General features: G+C 34.5%; 1 protein-coding gene across 3 annotated transcripts in view; it reads left to right on the top strand.

The window, feature by feature from the left end:
• Window positions 1–19,980, top strand: part of Zng1a (Zn regulated GTPase metalloprotein activator 1A) — a 49,650-nt gene that overhangs the window by 8,321 nt on the left and 21,349 nt on the right. For all 3 annotated transcript variants that reach the window (XM_021627661.2, XM_060387825.1, XM_021627667.2), the window contains 5 exons: window positions 4,720–4,779; window positions 5,912–5,949; window positions 11,299–11,345; window positions 14,915–15,001; window positions 17,673–17,717. In XM_021627661.2, the coding sequence (XP_021483336.1) occupies window positions 4,720–4,779; window positions 5,912–5,949; window positions 11,299–11,345; window positions 14,915–15,001; window positions 17,673–17,717 (277 nt within the window). The remainder of the gene's footprint in view (window positions 1–4,719; window positions 4,780–5,911; window positions 5,950–11,298; window positions 11,346–14,914; window positions 15,002–17,672; window positions 17,718–19,980) is intronic.

Below are 19,980 nucleotides of genomic sequence, written 5' to 3'. Positions count from 1 at the left end.
ACCTTCTTCAGTCCCTTTCTACCGTATGTATTGATGATGCAAGGTTTCTTAATGAGCTGAGCTTGCCACTTTTGCTGCTCTTGCTAGCCAACTTGCTCCAATGATTTTCTCTCTATCTTGTCTTTATTTACTTGTCGTGATGGAATTGCAGGTAGGTGACCATGCCCATCTAACTTTTATGTGGATGTTTTGGATCTAGTCTTGGTACTTGTACAGCAAGTTCTTTACCTATTGAGCCATTTCACCAGCCCTAAAGCTTTAATCTGGATTTAATTTTTGTTGTTTTTCAAAGGAAGAGAAATTCTAGCTTGCATCACATAAGGGTCATAGTGTACTTCTTGAAAAGCTGTTAATAGAATTTAACGTTTACTCATTGATTTAGAGTTGTTGGTAGGAATAAGTTGTTATTTTTAAAGATTTATTTTTATGTGTATGTGTGGTGTACCATATGTGTTAGGGTGCCTGAAGAAGCCAGAAGTGGGTGTCAAATACCCTGGAGCTAAGGTTACAGGTGGTTGTGAGCTGTCTGACATGGGTACTCTTGTGATTGGGTAGAGCATCATTGGTCATTAAGGATCAGGCTCCATGGGGCTGCAGAAATGGCTCAGCAGTTAAGAGTACTGAATGTTCTTCTAGAGGACCCAAGTTCAGTCTCAGAACTAACATGACAGCCATAACTGTCAGGAACTCCAGTTTTAAAGTATTCAATGCCTTCTTTTGGTCTCTCTGCGTCCCAAGCATGTATGTGGTACAGATATATATATGCATGTAAAACACCTGTACACATCATCATCATCATAAATAACTAGACCCTAAATGCTAGCATCAAAAGTCACTGGGATCAGGTCCCAAATAGTTGTGGTCTGGTAAAAATATAGAAACTTGGTTTTATTTTTAGGCATTTTTTCCCTGAACCTTATTTAAGGACATTTTAATTTCAAATTATTTGGTTCTAATATTAATGAGATCATTTTTTCATAATGAATTTTATTTTGTTATTTAATTAGTCTAATTTTCTTTTAAAATTATATTGTTTATATATTTATATTTACAAGGGAAAGGGGCTAGAGGGGATGAGGGACAAAAGGGAGATGGAAAATGAATGAATATGAATAAATGAGAACAAATATGATTTTATGCTCTGTTACAAGTTTGGATTAACAACCTATGAGTTGGCTTTCTTTTTCCACCGTGCTGGCTGGTTCACTCTTTACCATGTGGGTTCTGGGACTTGAACTCAAGGTATCAAGTTTGGCAATGTGCACCTTTGCCTGCAGATCTATCTTACTTGCTTTTCTTTCTTTCTTTCTTTCTTTCTTTCTTTCTTTCTTTCTTTCTTTCTTTCTTTCTTTCTCTTTCTTTTTTTTTCTGTTTTTTAGTATCTTGCACATGCTAAATATGTGCTCTACCACTAAGCTATGCCCTTAGCCCTGTTTTAATTGTTCTGATTTATTTTTTACTCTGATCAACCTTCCCTTATGTCAGTAATTCCCCTCATACCTCATACTTGTTTATATGTTCCTTATTATCGTAAATTCATTTATTGGTTAAGTAATGATGCTATTAAATTGACACCAAATTTATTTTATTAGTGCTACAAAGCCTCTTTTTATATTTTATTATTTTTTTGTGTTCAAGCTTGTTTTTGTGTTGTATTGCTTTCAAGCTTTTTGCTGTGAAAAGCTACCTCAAAATTTTATTTGTTTTTTTTTTTTTATTATATTTCCTTGCAGAATGAATCCTTTGCCATTTATCTGTTCTATTAAATTCTCCATTCTTTTTCCCTTCCTACATTTATCTGTACTTGTTTTCCTCCGCTGTAATCCTGTGTGCATTTGTGCCTAGGGTAGGAAGGTCAGAGGACTTTCCTTTACCTGTGTGCATTGATGAGACATTCCTTTAAATATCTTCACTGTCTTACCCAACCATGTTTTTCTTGAGCACCAGTTTAAAAGCTGAATATTACTAGGATACATGAAGAGGGAAGCTAATAGAAATGGGTGACCAGACAGACAGATAAAATGGCTATTAGCTTCTGCCCTCAAATACGTCTATCTTGGGTGTTACCCACTCATCTAGAGGTACATAGTCAATCCTTGCTGCTGTGGGACATTATTAGACCTCAGAACTCTCGTTTCTTTTGCTTTTAATCCTACAAAGCAAATTCCCCCAAACAGAAGTGATTAAAATATTTTTATTCTTAAAATATTTGTTGTCATTGACTTTTTCCCTTCATTGCTTTCCAGTTCTATGTCTTGCCTTTTGGGGAGCTGTTTCTGATAAAAGTAGTAGGATTTTGAAAACTGTTCTTCCACATCCTCTTTAGAGGGTGGAAATTGAATTAGGTAAAGGCCATAGTAACTCACTGTCTTAGTATTCTGTTGTTGTGAAGAGAAACTATGACCACAGCAACTCTTATAAAGGAAAGCATTAACTGGAGCTTGTCTACAGTTTCAGAGGTTTAGTCCAGTATTCCCATGGTAGGGAACATGGCAGTACACAGGCAGACATGGTAGCTGAGAGTTCTACATTCAGATCTGAAGGTAGCAGGGAGACACAGGACCTAGCTCGAGCTTTTGAAACCCCAAAGTTCACCCACAGTGACACTTCTAACAAGGCCACACCTACTCCAATAAGCTACACCTCCTGATCCCTGTCAAGTAATGCTATTTCCTAATGATCAAACATTCAAATATATAAGGAGGCTGGAGAGATGGCTCAGTGGTTAGGAGCAGTGGCTGCTCTTCCAGAGGACCTGGGTTTAATTTTCAGCACCCACGTGACAGCTCACAACTGTCTGTAACTCCTGTTCCAGGGGATCTGTCACCCTCATACAGACATATGCGCAGTCAAAACACCAATGTGCATAAAAGTAAATTATAAAAAACACGAGTCTTTGGGAGCCATATTTATTCAAACTACCATAATCCCATAGAATTTTATTTCTATTTTGACTGTTACTACTAAATTTATGGTTAGGAAACTGATCTTTTCTTATTATTTGGTTGTTCTGATAAAATTGTGACATGCAAATTGTTTAAAGTGTTTTTAAGTGGGTTTTGAAGAAGAGAAATTCTGTAATATAATTCAGAACTTCTCAGCCTTGACACAAATAACATTTTGGATTGGCCAGTTATCTTCTGTGAGGGGTGCTATCTTGAATGTTATTGAGTGTTCAACAGTATCCCTAGCTTTTATCTAGTAGATGCCAGCAGAATATTCCTAGAAGCAATTAAAATTATCTTCAGATATCGCCTAATATTCCTTAAGGAGAAGAATCTCCTCCTCTATTGCCTCATCTTTGCTACTTCTAAGCACCTACATCTGTAGTTCAGATAGTTCTTTCTTGTGCATCCTGTAAGGATTATATCTCATGTCAACGATGTTTAGAATAAAAACTAATTCACATTTACAGTTCATTCTGGTAAGAAGTAAGACTTAAAACCATTTATTTGAGTAAAAAGCAGTGAATTTTTAAAGTTATAAATCTATGATGTTAACATACATACGTATTTGGCTAAGTGAATAAATTAAAATAGGTGTTTGATGTCATGATGTAGTAAACGTACTCCTCCTTTATTAATTAAAACCATGTTTTTAGCCAAGGAAGTGGAAATAATTCTTATTGGCAATTCAGTTGTTTCTCACTTAGGAGATTGACACTCTCCAGTTCTTAGCTAAATAATTGTCATGGTAAAGTAATTTCCTTGAAGAGGACAGACATTGATTCTGCTCCTGTTACTCACAAATCCTATTTCACTCAAATTGGAAAACTATTAAGTTTTTGGGAAAAAAAAATCAATAGGTATCAGGAAACCATTAGATCTTGTGGCCCTTGCTATATCTTGCATGAGTAATCACTGTAAACAGCTGACAGGTGTTTCACTGTTGACACAGAGTGATGCTTAGGGGAACCACATCTTGTCAGAGTAGCTAGACAGCTTTAGACAGTGGAATGAGTTCAGTTATCCTTGTTTGCCCCTACGCTCATTCTTTTAGACAGCGCCATCACTAACTGGGATGGTAATGCTTTGAAAAATCAAACACTTTCCCTTGTTGTCAGTTTCTTTTCTTTTCTTTTTTTTTTGTATTGCAGCACACTAGTCAGGATGTGTGGTTTTGTGTTAAACCAGTTCTTGCCAAAAATAAATTTTAATTTCTTAAAAATAATTTTTCTTCAGATGCAAATTTTTTGCCCAGTACTAAGTAAATATATGATTAATGAGTACTACCAGAGAACTTGTAATTTTTCTTGTTCTTTTTCTTCTATAATGATTGCAAATGAATTTATTGTGATTTTTGAAAAATGACTTTTGCAAGTGATTTTTGGAATTAATGTATTTATTTGCTTCTACTTGGGAGGGATTTATTGTTTGTGAGCTGTATGATAATCATATTCAGGAAATGAGAAAAAAATGTCCTGTGTGTTCTCAGCTAATATGTCTAAATTGTTTCACAGTGTTGATTGGTAAATTATTTTGACATCAGTAAGAGCATTATGTTTGATGAGTATTAAGAACTAGGGAGAGGAATAGGATGACTGCAGACCTTGAAAAGTCCTGTCACTGCAGTTCCCATGAAAAGATTGAAGTATAGGTATAGTTTGTGTTCATGTTTAGCCGTTAATTCCACTGGTGAAAATTAAGACAGATGAAATCATGTTTTGCAATTTGAAGAAATACTTTATTTGATTAATAGTATTATACTATGTATTTTCAGGTGCAGTGGCTTCTATGTTTTGGGTTGATGCTGAATTAGGGAGTGATATTTATCTTGATGGTAAGTTAAAGTATTTTTTAAAGTAAGATTTACAGCTGAGCTCATTTTCTTTATATTGCAGTTTTGATTCCTACACCATTGTTCTATTCAAACTTGTTTAATTTTTGATGCAACACATTTTTGTTCATTGGGATTCTAAAGTCCTAGACAGTGATAAAACTGGGTTGTCAAGTATTGATGTCAGCTCTGGTTCAGGACTTCTACTGAGGCTTTTATTTCAAAATTCCCTGTAGATTGCCTGTGTCCTCTGTTGCCATGTGCACTTAGTATAATGTTAGAGCTTTGTAGTTGGTCAGGAAGACAATGGAAAGAATGATCTTTCATTCTCTGATTCTGTTTTTCCCTGAAAATAAGAATTAAGAATGCTTGTACACATACATACACTATGTCATTCTCTATAAATTTATAAGCTTGATATTAATTTCTTAGTGCAACAAATATATTTCTCCTGTTGTCTCTCCTTTCTTCTCTTTACATTTCTTTAAATTAATCATGTAGACTATAGGGTAAGAATCATTGAAGCTCGGGTTCATTGAGCAGTAATATATACAGCTGTAGCTTGTTGAATTTTATGAACATCATCACACTCTGCTGTTATATTTTTAAAAACTATTTGATATACAGAAATTGCTGAACTAATTGATTTTTTGAGAACTTAGGTATTTTCTGGGATGCTCTGTTTTTGTGAGCTAGGAGTACCAGTGGAGGTTAGGACTATAATAGCCTAAGATGTCTCAGATTCTTTAAACAATTTATTTAGAAAAGCTTCATTTTGACTGTAAAAATAAAAATAACATGTCTTGTATAATTTGTCTTATTTCACTGTATATTATGAAATGTGTCTTAGTAAGGATTTTAAACACCATAGAAGTTTTATTGTATTGTTGACTTAATTTTTAAATTTTATTTTAAAATTGTCTATAGTTTCTTAGGAACAGGTGGTCATTCAGTATATATTTTAAACATTTGCTTATTCCTGAGATTGAGTTAAATTGCCACACTGGTAAGAGGAAAAAAATAGTTTTTTTGAGTAACATTTGTGAACTGAAGGATGTTTTAATTTTCCTTCTCAAGTGTAGTTGCCTAATACGGATGACTTTAAAGAGTGACTAACATGTTCATTTCTTTGTAGGTATCATAACTGTTGTAGATTCAAAATATGGATTTAAAGTAAGTTGAGCAAATAGAAGTTGGTAATTGTCAAGGAGTAGGAATTGGAGGTGGGGGTGGTTCTATTGTTTTCTGTTTCTGTTAAGCTTTTCTTAAAAATATTTTTCAAAATAATAGTGCTGATCTATTTTGTTTGTATGTGTTTTTATTATGTGCTTTTAAACAGTATTTATTTTATTCTGGTTTGGTGTGACAAAAATTGGAGTTGCTATAATACTTTATATTAAGGTTTTAGAGTCAGGATAAAGTTTAGATATGTAGTTCTCACTAAAATTTGTTCCTACTATTGGTTTTTATAGAAAAAAAAAACAGCCTAATATATGAGATGGTAGTTTTTGTTATAAACTGTTAGGAAATACAAACTATAAATTAGATTCTTTTTTTCAACAAAACACTGATTTATTTAATTTTGAAGAAGTAAAAAATAGTGTATAATAAGAGGAGACTCCATTAAACGATGCTCTTCTGTGTATACTTTTGCTAACTTCCAAGGTCTTTAAGTATATTTATTTGGTCTCAATTTATAAAATGCACTAAGATATTAAAAGTGTATTGCTACATAAAATAAAATAGTGCATCCCAGGTTTTCAAGTGAACTGAGATTTTTTTCTTTTTATTGATTACAGTTTATTCACTTTGTATCCCCCTGTAGCTCCTTCTTTCCCAATCCCACCCTCCCTCCCCCTTCTCCACCCAGAGAATTTTTTTTTAAGAAATAAATGTTCAAAAGGCATTGGAGAATAAGCTTGCTTCTGTCCTAGCATCAGCCTTTCACCCCACTACCTATCGGGGCATATGGATTGGGAACAAATTAGTAATTTCATGGAGCCTGCATATGGTGGCAAACACCTTTTGTCTCCAACGTTGGGAGGTGGACAAATGGATGTCAGTGAGTAGGAGGACAACTTGATCTACATAGTGAATTCCAGGCCAGCCATTGCTATATTGTGAGAATCTGTCTCAGAAAACAAACACAATTTCTTGTGAATTTAGAATCAGTGTTTAAAAATTAATTTAATATTTTACTCCTTGATGTATCTACAGTTAATTTTTATGTTGGTCTTTCTTTCAAAATGTCAATAAAATTACGTTCTAGGGAAACTTATCAGGTCTGTCCAAATGGCTATCAGTCGACTTTCGTGGCCCTTCCTACCTCCACTGTCAGTACCCTGATTTGAGAAATTTGAGTCTTGTTCTAGACTTTAGTTTAAATTTATGAACAGAATAGGAATCAAAAATGATTGGAAATATTACAGTTTTATTCAGAAAAATTCTAATGGTTCTTTGTGTGTGTGTGAAGGGTCTGCCATTTAGCCAATGCAGTTCTGAACTTGGTATGAAACCCAGGCTGCCTTCAAATTTATAATCCTCCTTCTTAAATCTCCTGAGTGCTAGGATTATAGCTGAGGCTCACCACATTTTATTTAATAGGTTTTTTTTTTTTTTTTTAAAGAAAACAGTTGTTTAATGTATTAAAAAAATAAATTAACATATATTTAACTATCAGTATTCAGAACTGGAGTAAGAGGGATGGAGATAAAGGGAGGGAAGGAAAAAAGAGAAACAATCTCACTCTGGAAAAGGACAGTAAATACCCATTTGTAGGTATGGGCTTCTCAAAAGAAACATGTCACCTTAATGGCTGTTTTCAAAATATAATTTAAAAAAATGTGAATGGAGATATTGAAAAACAAAAACCCATCAGAAAATTTAAAGTTCCTTATTTTGAACATTTTAAAGGCATGTTTGAATTAATTTTCTTTATAAGTTGATTCACAAATTTGGAATACAGAAAATATCAGCTAGGACATTTCATTTGCTTTTTTGTATAGATTTAATGTGCTATACCCGAAGTCAAACTCTAGTGCTTTGTGTTTATAGAAATAGTTTTATTTCTATAGTTTGACATAGAGAGGAATTAATAGAATCTTTTACTGGCATGATAGAGGCCCCCGAACAAAGCAATATTCTGAATAATGCAAACACAGTATATCTTTAACCCCTTGCCACCTTGATAAAACCTCTTAAATTATGAAATCAATATACCTACACAAAACTGACATATTGTCAGGATAATGGAAACTTTAGATTTTCCAAGTCAGATGTCAGATAAATAACTTTGCCTTTATATAAAGAATTTGCCAACTTGTCCAATTCCTCTGCTTGCAAAGCTTGACCTCAGTAGCTGCTTGTGATTCAGAGAATTCTGAGGCCGTACAAGTAATGACAGTTGGATAATGGGCAGCAATTTAAGGGTGTCATGCTTCACAGAGTCAGCCCATCACAAGTAAAGCTGAGAAATGGTACCCTGTGGCCAGCCAGCCAAATTGAAACTGAAGTGGTAATTGATATCATAGGCTATCACTCTAATGGGATTGTCACCCATTGATCTGAAATATTCATTTTTTAATCATGGGCAAAGAATTGGACAACTTAAAATGACAGCTCTCTATTCTCAAGGCTTGACATCTAGGCACTGACATTGTTCTTTTCAGTTCTACAAATGTGACAGCATTTAATGCAATAGAATCAATGAATGAAGTTTACACATAAAAGGTCAAGTAAGAGGTTTCTTTCTGAGTCTTCTGTTATATTGCACAAGCTGTTGAAACAACTCAGTCAGAAAACAGTTTGGCTTGGAAAAGGCCAGAAAAATAAATAGACTGACAATATGCGATAATTTTTTTTCAGAGCTGAAACCACATTAGATCTGTAACTAGTCCTTTTTTTTTTTTTTTTTTTTTTTTTTTTTTTTTTTTTAATGCTGCTATTTCTCTCCTTTTTCTTTGTCTGATGTCTGACATCTTTGACATTGGATTTGTTTCAACTGTGGTCAGCACAGTTCTTTCTTAGCTAGTGAAATTTGAGACCATTTTGATTTATTTTCTTTGTTTGGTCCTGCTTTTTTCTTTATTTCTGTAGGAAAGAACTCTTGTAGCTCTTCTTGAAGTTGTGACTATAGTAGTAATTTATTTTGAATGATTTCATTGTGTCTCTCAACCTTATTGAGCCATGACTCAAAAATAAAAATTGTATAGATTTAATGTATACAATTTGCTGATCTATCTGTATATATGTTGTGAAAACATTGTGAAATAATCAAGCACTAAACTTGTCTATCACTTTCATAGTTACCAGTTTTTGCTAGCATATAGGGTGAGATCACTCAGCAAATTTCTAATGTTCCATCCCATAGTTTTAATTATAGTTGCCATGCTGTAATTAGCTTTCCAGAATAAATTTCTAGAATTTATTACTCCTGAGAAACTAGAACTTGTTTACCTCTTTTCTCTGTTTCTGTCTCTGTTTCTCTGTCTCTCTTTTTTTGTTTGCTGTTGTTGTGGTTGGCTTCATTGGGAGTTTGAACCTTTACATTTTGAATAAGTTGGTTTGTTGGGTTCATTGGTACTAAAATAATTGTCATTTTTGAAATACAAACAAAAGCTATAGTCTGTAGCTGAGATGAGGAATCCTTTGGAGATAGCTGATTTTAAAAGTTTTTATAAAACTTTTTTATTGTATGTCTGTATAGATAGAATAGAATATAAAAGTTTACTTTTTAGTTTTTATTTTATATATGAAAGTCTGACTTATGACCATATATCTTTTGAGTGGAAAACAAGGTTTTGGTCTTTTTGCTAAGTTTGCCTTGGGGTGGTAGGAATTTCATAAGGGAAATGGAAGGCTGATACTCAGAAAAATAAGTGTTAGTATACATTTATTACTTTTTTATTTAGAAAGCTTTCATATGTGTATAGGCAGGGCATTTTCCTCTTTTTATTATCACATGTATTTAAGTCAGGTTGTACATATTGGCAGGCTTTTATTTTGGAAGATTTTAAGTTATTTTTGTATTTCATCTTTCTTATCTGTCCAGAGGTAATCAAGTGTTAGTCTATGTCGTTTAGCTCTCAGTGAAATTTTATCTTGGATAAATGACTTGAAACATTCTAAGTTGCTTTGTGAAAATAACAATTTTTTTATTACATTTAGGAAAAAATTTAAAGTCATCAATTTTTAATATCTTTTTTACATATTACAAAGTCATAGCCAGATACATCAATTGATACGCATGCAAATGAAACTTCCAGTAGAACGTCTTGAAAAATAGTTTTAAAGAATGTTGTGTAGGTTCATCCAGAGGCAGATGTATCATTTTTGGTAGGTGGACTGCTCAGTGGAAAAGAGATGTGTTGCTACATGTTGTATAGCATTTTTTAAATAACAAAACTTGTGTGTCCATGTCAACAAATGGGAGTGTTAACTACAGTTCTTTCATACACTGTTCCGGGGCCTGATGATAGCTCTAGTCTCTAAGTGCATAATATATCATGCTGAGTGGATTTATTAATGGTAAGAAGCCATGAATAATTATAAAAGCAGCATGAATATTAAACTTGACCTTTGGCATGGAGTATTTAATACAGTATACTTTGTTCTGTAAGCTTTGTAACTGGGGAGTGAGTATATAGTTGAATTTATAAAATTGTATTAAAAATGAAACGACTATGTCACTGTCATGACTTTGGTTCTGATTGGTTGTATTGTACCTAAATGGTACAAGAATTGCCCTATAATCTTACCTAAGGCTTAAATCACCAGTGCGTCTTCAGTTCTGAGCTGTAATAGTAACCTCCCTATGAACTAGCCTGACAAAATACTGTGTAATTTGTAAATAATTTTAAATATTCTTTTACGTAAATATTAAGTAGCATTCTATATAACACTGGTTGTATGTGGCAAAAAGATTTTAAATTGTGTTTGCTTTACTTCTATCAAGCGTGCTTTTAATAAATAATCTGGTGGTGGTATGTAAAAATACAATATTCTGTGGTGGTGAGGACATTGGGTTTAAGTGTGTGTGTATGTGTGTGTACATATATATACACTTCTCATTGTCATGATGCCTAAATGAGTTAAAATGTGTTAAAAATTAAATGATTTATAAAGTTCAGTTAAAATGTAAAGTATTAATATAATCTAGTTATCTGTAGTCCTTAGTAGTCAAGTTTTTTTCATGATGGGTCAGTCTCTGTTGAGAGGTAAGGTGATGAGGTTGAAAACATGAATTTGCAAAAGACAACCTCTAGTAACCCTTATCACATAGATGACTTCAGATATAAATGAGAGAGGGGCTGCTTCCAGAGATGAAAAATACCTCATGGCCTTCTAAGTCAATTATATATAGTATCTAACTAACGAAAAAGTCTTTTCTACAATTGTACTTAGTAATGAAATTTAAAGTCCCATTAAGAAAAGAAAGGTAGGTTTAAAGTGAAGTCCTCTGTGTTAACATTAAATTTTTTGTATTGTATTATAGTAATTATTTTAAAATTTTGTTTTGTTCAGCATTTAACTGAAGAAAAACCTGATGGCCTTGTCAATGAAGCTACTAGGTATTCATATTTAAAGCTTATATATTGATTGCTAACCAGCTAGAAAAAAATAAGATAAGTAATGTAAAAAGAAATGAAAAAATATGACAGTAGTTAAGGCAAACTTATTTTCTCATTCTCCCATACATTATTGCTGTCTACACATCATGGGCTTACAACCAGCATTTTTTTATGCCATTTCTGTTTTGGGATAAAATGAATGGTGGGCATAGGACTTAAGTTATTTTGATGAACTTAGAAGATTTTTAACATTTAGAAGCATTTTTATTCTTGTGCCTCTTTGCAATTGAAGATAGTTCGTTTTCTTCCTTAAAAACTATCTCACTCCTCACTGTAACTCAGTACAGAGGAACAAATAGTGAAATACTTTTGACTTGGCACTTAAAACAATTTTTAAGTACTTTTATAATTTTAATTGTTTTGTCTATAGACTTACAGGTATTTAGTTTTCCTACCCTAAACATATTTTCACTAATGAGATGAAAGTTTTGAAACTAAATATGCTGCAGGGCTTAAGAGTGAGACCTCCTAGGTTTGCTATAGATGATCCCAACTTAGAAATTAAAGACTGGAGGCAAAAATGATTTATTGTTATCTTGGAGTTTGATAATCAAATTCTTTTTTATTTTAATTTTTATTAATTACACTTTATTCACTTTGTATCCCCTCCCATAAACCCCACCTTCCTCCCCTCCTGATCCCACCTTCTCTACTGCTTCTCTACACATGCCCCTCCCCAAGTCCGCTGATAGGGGAGATCTTCCTCTCCTTCCCTCTGATCCTAGTCTATTAGATCTCATCAGGAGTGGCTGCATTGTCATCTTCTGTGGCCTGCTAAGGCTGTTCCCCCAGTCCCTGTTCCCATTACTAGGGCACCCACTTGGACACTGAACAGCCCTGAGCTACATCTGTGCAGGGGTTCTAGGTTATCTCCATGCCTGGTACTTTTGTAGCCCTTCCTAAATATTGTGGTGTTGTACAATTGTGATTCAATTAATTTAAATGATTGTAACTTTTTTCTCACAAAAGTGGTTATTGTAGAAAATATACATAAGCCAAATAGAAAATATCAGAAAGTTATAACATCCATGGAAAATTAAATAGAAAATCTCCAATTTAAAGATTGTGACTTAATATTTAGAAACATGTACATTTTGTCTTTAGCCACATAAAATTACTTAAACAAAAGTAGGATTTTGATATACATTCTGTAGTTAGGTAATTTTTAAAATTTTGCTTATGTTATTTGATTTCTACCATAAGAACAGGATTAAAACCTAGTAGTCCAGAGGTTAGAAATTTTTGAAGAATGGAGAAAAATAATCTGTTACATTATGTAGCATTTTATCAGTTGAATTATTTAATTGGGACTTCTATGTATCTATTTTATAACAATAATACATATTCATAGTGATGAAGAAGGTATTTACAGAATATCTTGATGTATTTTTAAAAGTATAGTTTTTTTAAAGCAAACTGTATTAATTGAACTTTTTCTATATATTTCTTTTTTTAAATACAAATAAGTCTGTATGTTTATTTCTAATATTCCAAATATTCATATTTAACCTGGTTTCATTATCTTTTTTCTTTTTTAATTAATTTATTTTTAATTGATTACAGTTTGTTCACTTTGTATCCCAACTGTAGCCCCCCTCCCTAATCTCATCCCAATCCCACCCTCCCTCTCTCATCTCCTCCATGCCCCTCCCTAAGTTCACTGATAAGGGAGATCCTCCTTCCCCTTCCCTTTTGGCTTTCTGAGTGAGAACTGATCATCTTACCCAGGATCTTCCTCCTTGCTTAGCTTCTTTAGGTGTACAGATTTTTAGTAAGTTTATTCTATATTATATTTCTTTTTATTTTTAAATAATTTTATATATTCACTTGTATCCCAGCTGTAGCCCCCTCCCTTTTTCCCTCACAATTCTACCCTCCCTCCCTCCCTCATCTTCTCCCTGCTCCCTTCCTAGTCCATTGATAGGGGAAGTCCTCCTCTCCTTCCGTCTGACCTTAGCTTATCAGTATTTTCAGGTCTGGCTGCAGTGTCCTTCTCTGTGGCCTAGTAAGGCTGCTCCTCCCTCGGGGTGGGAGGGGAAGCTCAATGAGCCAGTCATTGAGTTCATGTCAGAAATAATTCTTGTCTCCCTTACTAGGGAACCCACTTGGATACTGAGCTACCATGGGCTATGTCTGAGCAGGGGTTATAGGTTATATCCATGCATGTTCCTTGGTTGGAAAAACAGTCTCATAGAAGACCCCTGTGCCCTGATATATTTGGACCTTGTGGGGCTCCTGTCCCCTCTAGGTCATACTAACTCCTCCTTCTTTCATATGATTCCCTGCATTCTGCTGAAGGCTTGGTTATAGGTCTCAGCATCTGCTTTAATACACTGCTAGGTAGAGTCCTTCAGGTGCCCTCTGTGGTAGGCTCCTGTCCTGTTATTTGTTTTTTCCTAGTTCCAATGTTGATCCCCTTTGTCTTTCTAGGTGAGTATTGATCATCTTATCCCGGTCCTCTTTCTTGTTTGTCTTCTTTAGGTATACAGATTTTAGTATGTTTATCCTATTTTATAGGTCTAGTACCCACTAGACCTATATATACTCTAGTGAGTATATACTGTGTGTGTCTTTCTGCTTCTGGGATATCTCGCTCTTTTTCTAGTTCCCACTATTTGCCTGCAGATTTCATGATTTCCTTGTTTTTAATTGCTGAGTAGTATTCCATTGTGTAAATGTACCACAGTTTCTGTATCCATTTCTCTGTTGATGGACATCTGGGTTGTTTCCAGATTCTGGCTATTACAAATAAAGCTGCTACAAACATGGTTGAACAAACATCCTTGTTGTATACTTGAGCATATTTTGGATATATGATTAGTAGTAGTATAGCTGGATCCTGAGGTAGCACTATTCCTAATTGTCCGAGAAAGTGCCAGATTGATTTCCAAAGTGGTTGTACAAGTTTACATTCCCACCAGCAGTGGAGTAGGGTTCCCCTTTCTCCACAACCTCTCCAGCATGTATTGTCACTTGAGGTTTTGATCTTAGCCATTCTGATGGGTATAAGTTGAAATATCAGGTCGTTTTGATTTGCATTTCCCTGATCACTAAGGACATTGTGCATTTCTTTAAGTGTTTCTCTGCCATTTGGTATTCCTCTATTGAGAATTCTCTATTTAGGTCTGTACCCCATTTTTAATTGGATTACTTGATTTGTGCTTTTTAACTTCTTTGAAAATTATGATAAATTTTTATCAAATAGGCTATCCTTATTCCCATCATAGTGGATACTTAAATTTTATGTTTTTCTTTAACACATACACACATCATGAACTTATTGTTCTCTGATTAAAAACTCTAGAGGCTTATCTTTATAGGATCAGTAACAAATGCCTTTTGGGTGAGCTTTCAAAGTGATACATGAAATTCTTTTGTAGAGTGAGTCATTTGGGAGTAAACTGAACCCAAGCTAGTTCTTAACTGAAATGTTGACTTACATATTGTTTCTATATGGTTTTGTGATTTCTTAACATTTGTCTTCTGACACTTGTTCTTTGCTGTTTTAGGCAAGTTGCTTTGGCAGACATGATTCTCATCAATAAAACAGACTTGGTTTCAGAAGAGGAGCTAAACAAATTAAGAACAACTATCAGGTAAGTTAGTTAGCGTTTGACTATTGTATTTTAAAAGCCAGAAGAAAGAATTTTCTGTGTTTTTACCATAAGGAAATGATAAATGTTGGAGGGGACAAATATGTTTAAGTGAGTGCAGCAGTCTGTATTGAAGTGTCACATGGTACCCCATTATATGTACAGTTTTTTTATATGTACAGTTTTTACTCCATCATTGTGTACAGTTTCTAATATGTCACTTAAAAATAAGACTGAATTCAAAAGAATAGAGAAAATTCTAAGTACATTAAATGCCTTCAGATCTAAATTTTAATATGCAAAATAACTTTTCCATGAATATTGCTCTATAGGTTCAAGGTTGACTTGCTTCAAGGATCATTAAAGAACTACATATATTGCTCTTGGCTAACTGACTGTTAACTAAATAGAAATATATAAAATAATTCACTAGCAAACATAATTGCAAAACATAATTCAGAATGTTTAGTCTGATATTCTGGGACCAGTGACTTTTCTTTATAAGTTTTCATTTTCTTTCTTTTTTTTTTTTTTAAAGATTTTATTTATTTATTTTACATATCAGTGTTCTATCTGAAGAGGGCATCAAATTCCGGTATAGATGGTTGTGAGCCACCATGTGGGTGCTGGGAATTGAACTCAGGACCTCTGGAGGAGCAGACAGTGCTCTTACCCACTGAGCCATCTCTCCAGCCCAAGTTTTCATTTTCTGTTTGTCCTTTGACTTTTTTCCTAAGGTCAAGCCTCCTTAACTCCCTAAGCCAGTTAATTCACGTTTTTATGTGTGTCTTACCATGTCCCAACTACTGTTTTTTTCGTTTGCCAGTTTCTGAATCCATCCCCTCCTTTATAATATATAATGTTACATTCTTCCATTTGTAGAGTCTATTTTCTTTTTTTCCTTTCATTCCTTAATGAAGTCTTGTTCATATTGTTTCACTTCCCCTCCCTGAGCCCTCCTTGATTTTTTTTATTTATTTATTTTATCCCCCCTGTAGCTCCCTCCCGAGCCCTCCTTGATTTTGATGGTTTCCTTAGTTGTCAACTGTGCTTTGTCGTGCAGCTTGCTTTATGTCTTCATTGCCTATGCACAAGGCTAATCAAAATAGAATAATATGAGTGATAATATGTTATTAATCTATAAAATAACAGTTATTTTGCTGGCTATTTTAGAAGCTCTTATTCCTTTTGAAGCCAAAGATGGACTTTTCAAGTGAGGGTAAACTCCAGAGTATGTTTTGAATTATTTTGTAAGCTCTAAACTAGGCAATGCCATATATTTCAGTAGTTTTCCTTTTAGGTTACTTTTAGTGACTATAGAGCTTTTTATAATGGATTAGCATTACCATATTTAATATAATTTCTGTTGGCCTCACATCTTGACTATAATACCACTAGTTTATATAGTATATGCTATAAAACTGAATCAAAAATGCATAACTCATCAAGAGGTCATTTGTAGTGATTATGATTACAAGAGAAAGAAATTCATACTTTTCCTCTATATTTTTCTCATTTTAATAATAATATTTTTAGATTTTACTACAGTAAGTAATGTTTGATGTAGAATGCAGATAGTACTTCATGGTATTTAGGAATATGTATTGAAATCTTTTTTGGTTGTAATCTTTGGTCTGTTTCTCACAGTTCTTAGGAGGTTATTTAAGCTTCTTAAAATTGTCTGCAAAACATGAATAAAACCTATTTCACAAGTTTGCTTTAGTACCCAAGCCCTGTGAAATAGCTGGTGAGCTATGCGTAGAGCCTGACGCTTAGTGAGTACTTCCTGAGCTATTAATATAGTTTAGATTTGTTTCTTTGAAGAGAAGATTAAGACTCTTGTTAGTAGTAGATAGTAGTAGTCAGTTTGTAGTCAGTTAGTAGTCCCAAAGTGAGACTTACCTCAGAATCATTGTACATAGGAAAGCTTACCCACGAGAACAAGCAGCACATATTTTGGACATATATCTGTAAAGGAAAGATTGATGGTACAAAAATACATAGGTGTTCACATTGTTTAAAGGAATTAAAGTTGTTTTTTTTTTTGTTTTTTTTTTTTGGTGTGGTATACAAAGGGAACCACTTTCCTTTATTTTGGTGTTTTGTATTCACCATTCCTACAATGTATATGTGTTAAAATTTGGTTGTCTTGCAAAAGTTTTGAGTATACAAGAACATTAGGAATCTCTACTTCTTATGAATCATCTTTTTTCTTCCTTTACTTTTTGACAGTGCTGGGGTGGGTGTCAAACTTAGGGGTTTTGTGCATACTGGGCAAGCACTGTCCCACTGAGCCACATCCTTAACCTTTTCCTCAAGTGAAGAACGTTCTATAACTCACAGTCATACCTAGCCTTCCAGTGGTGTGATAGGCTTTGAGTAACAAGTTCTTTCTTCTCTCTCTCTCTCTCTTTTGTTGGGGGTCGGTAACAGGTTTTTTTTAAGTGCACAACTAGATTGTGCCAGGTTTGTGGTTTGAAGAGAAAGAATTCTAAGTAATTTAAAAAAGAAAAAGAAAAGAAAAGGAAAAAATATAAGTTTGTTTTTCATTTTTAATTTTTACTAGTTCTGGTTACATTTGTGTCTGCTTACTTTTTGTTTTAGGAATGATTGAGTTTTGTGCTTTTTTAAAAAATTACCATTTACTTTCTAACCCTTTCACTTTTTATTTCAGATCAATAAATGGACTGGGGAAAGTTTTAGAAACTCAAAGATCAAGGTACTTTTTAAAGTTATTACTAGGAATAGAGCTGTATGTCAGTTGGGAGATTGTTATTGAACATGCAGAAGGCCATGAATTTGACCATAACACTGCATAAATATGCAGTGAACATGCCTGCAGTCTCAGCACTTTGAATATAGAGGCAGGAAGCTAGAAGTTCAAGGGCATTCTTGACTATATAGGGAGTTAATTTAAGGACAGGCAGGGCTAAATGAGATGAGGGGAGAGAAAAATAAAAGGGAAAAAATCTATTACTAATACCAACAACAAATATTAGCCTTTATTTAAAAACAGGTATTAAAATTCATAAGTACAGGCATTGGTGATGCACACCTTTAATCCCAGGAGAGAAGCAGAGGCAGGTGGATTTCTGAGTTCAAGGCCAGCCTGGTCTACAAAATGAGTTCTAGGACAGCCAGGCCTACACAGAGAAACCCTGTCTTAAAAAACAGAGGGGCATCTGGGCTGTTTCCAGCTTCTGGCTATTACAAATAAAGCTGCTACAAACATGGTTGAGCAGATGTCCTTGTTGTATACTTGAGCATCTTTTGCGTATATGCCTAGCAGTGGTATAGTTGGATCTTGAGGAAGCACTATTCCTAGTGGTCTGAGAAAGTGACAGATTGATTTCCAAAGTGGTTGTGTAAAGTTTACATTCCCACCAGCAGTGGAGGCACAACCTCTCCACAACCTCTCCAGCATGTGTTGTCACTTGAGTTATTCATCTTAGCCATTCTGATGGGTATAAGGTGAAATCTCAGGGTTATTTTGATTTGCATTTCCCTGATGACTAAGGATGTTGAACATTTCTTTAAGTGTTTCTCTGCCATTTGATATTCCTCTATTGAGAATTCTCTGTTGAGCTCTGTACCCTCAGTTGAGGAATGGATATAGAAATTGTGGTACATCTATACAATGGAATATTACTCAGCAATAAAAAACAAGGAAATCATGAAATTTGCAGGTAAATGGTGGAAACTGGAAAAGATCATCCTGAGTGAGGTATCCCAGAAGCAGAAAGACACACAGGGTATATACTCATTTGTAAATGGATACTAAAAATATAATATAGGATAAACCTACTAAAATCTGTACACCTAAGGAAGCTAATCAGGAAGGAGGACTCTGGCTAAGATGCTCAATCCCCATTCAGAAAGGTAAAGAGGATGGACATTGGAGGAGGGAGAAAATAGGGAATAGGACAGTTGCCTATCACAGAGGGCCTCTAAAAAGCTCTACCCTGCAGGGTATCAAAGCAGAGGTTGAGACTCATAGCTAAACTTTGGGCAGAATACAGGGAATCTTATAAAAGAAAGGGGAGATAGTAAGATCTGGAGAGGACAGGAGCTCCACAAGGACAGCAACAGATCCTAAAAGTCTGGGCACAGGGTTCTTTTTTGAAACTGATATTCCAGCCAAAGACCACTCATGGAGATGGCCTGGAATCCCTGCACAGAGGTAGCCTATGGCAGTTCAGTATTCAAGTGGCCTCCATAGTGATGGAAACAGGGACTGTCTCTGACATGAACTGATTGGCCTGCTCTTTGATCTCCTCCCCCTAAGGGGGAGCAGCCTTACCAGGCCACAGAAGAAGACAATGCAGCCAGTCCTGATGAGACCTGATAGACTAGGGTCAGAGGGAAGGGGAGGAGTACCTCCCTTTTCAGTGGACTGGGAGAGGGACACAGGTGGAGAAGAGGGAGAGTGGGATTGGGAGGGGAGGCGGGAGGGAGGTACAGGGAGGATACAAAGTGAATAAACTGTAATTAATAAAAATAATTAAAAACAAAAAAGATAAGTAAATTATGATATAAAGTAAGATCTAAATGTTGTCTGTTCTTTACAAGTTTTCATACTTGTACTTTTGCTAACAACTACAGAGCTATGATAACATAAATCTTGAAAAGAATGCTAAGGAATCTTAATTTAAGACCTTTAAATAGATTTTTAATATTTAAAGCCTTTATGTTGCAGAAAACTGTAACAAAATACATACAATTTTTATGTTAAAGTTATTAATCCATCTTTTAAAAAATTTACTTGTTTTATTAATTACAGTTTATTCACTTTGTATCCTAGCTGTAGCCTCCTCCCTTGTCCCCTCCCAATCCCTTCCTTTCTCCTTTATCTCCTCCCATGCCCCTCCCCTAATCCACTGATAAGGAAGGTCCTCCTCTCCTTCCATCTGATCCTAGTCTATCAGTTCTCATCAGGATAGGTTGCATTGTCGTCTTCTGTGACCTCGTAAGACCACACCCCC

This window comes from Meriones unguiculatus, chromosome 1 (genome assembly GCF_030254825.1).
Source record: "Meriones unguiculatus strain TT.TT164.6M chromosome 1, Bangor_MerUng_6.1, whole genome shotgun sequence".
Taxonomy (NCBI): domain Eukaryota; kingdom Metazoa; phylum Chordata; class Mammalia; order Rodentia; family Muridae; genus Meriones; species Meriones unguiculatus.
Note: the sequence above shows the minus strand (reverse complement) of the source record. Positions and strands in the feature narration are given on the sequence as shown.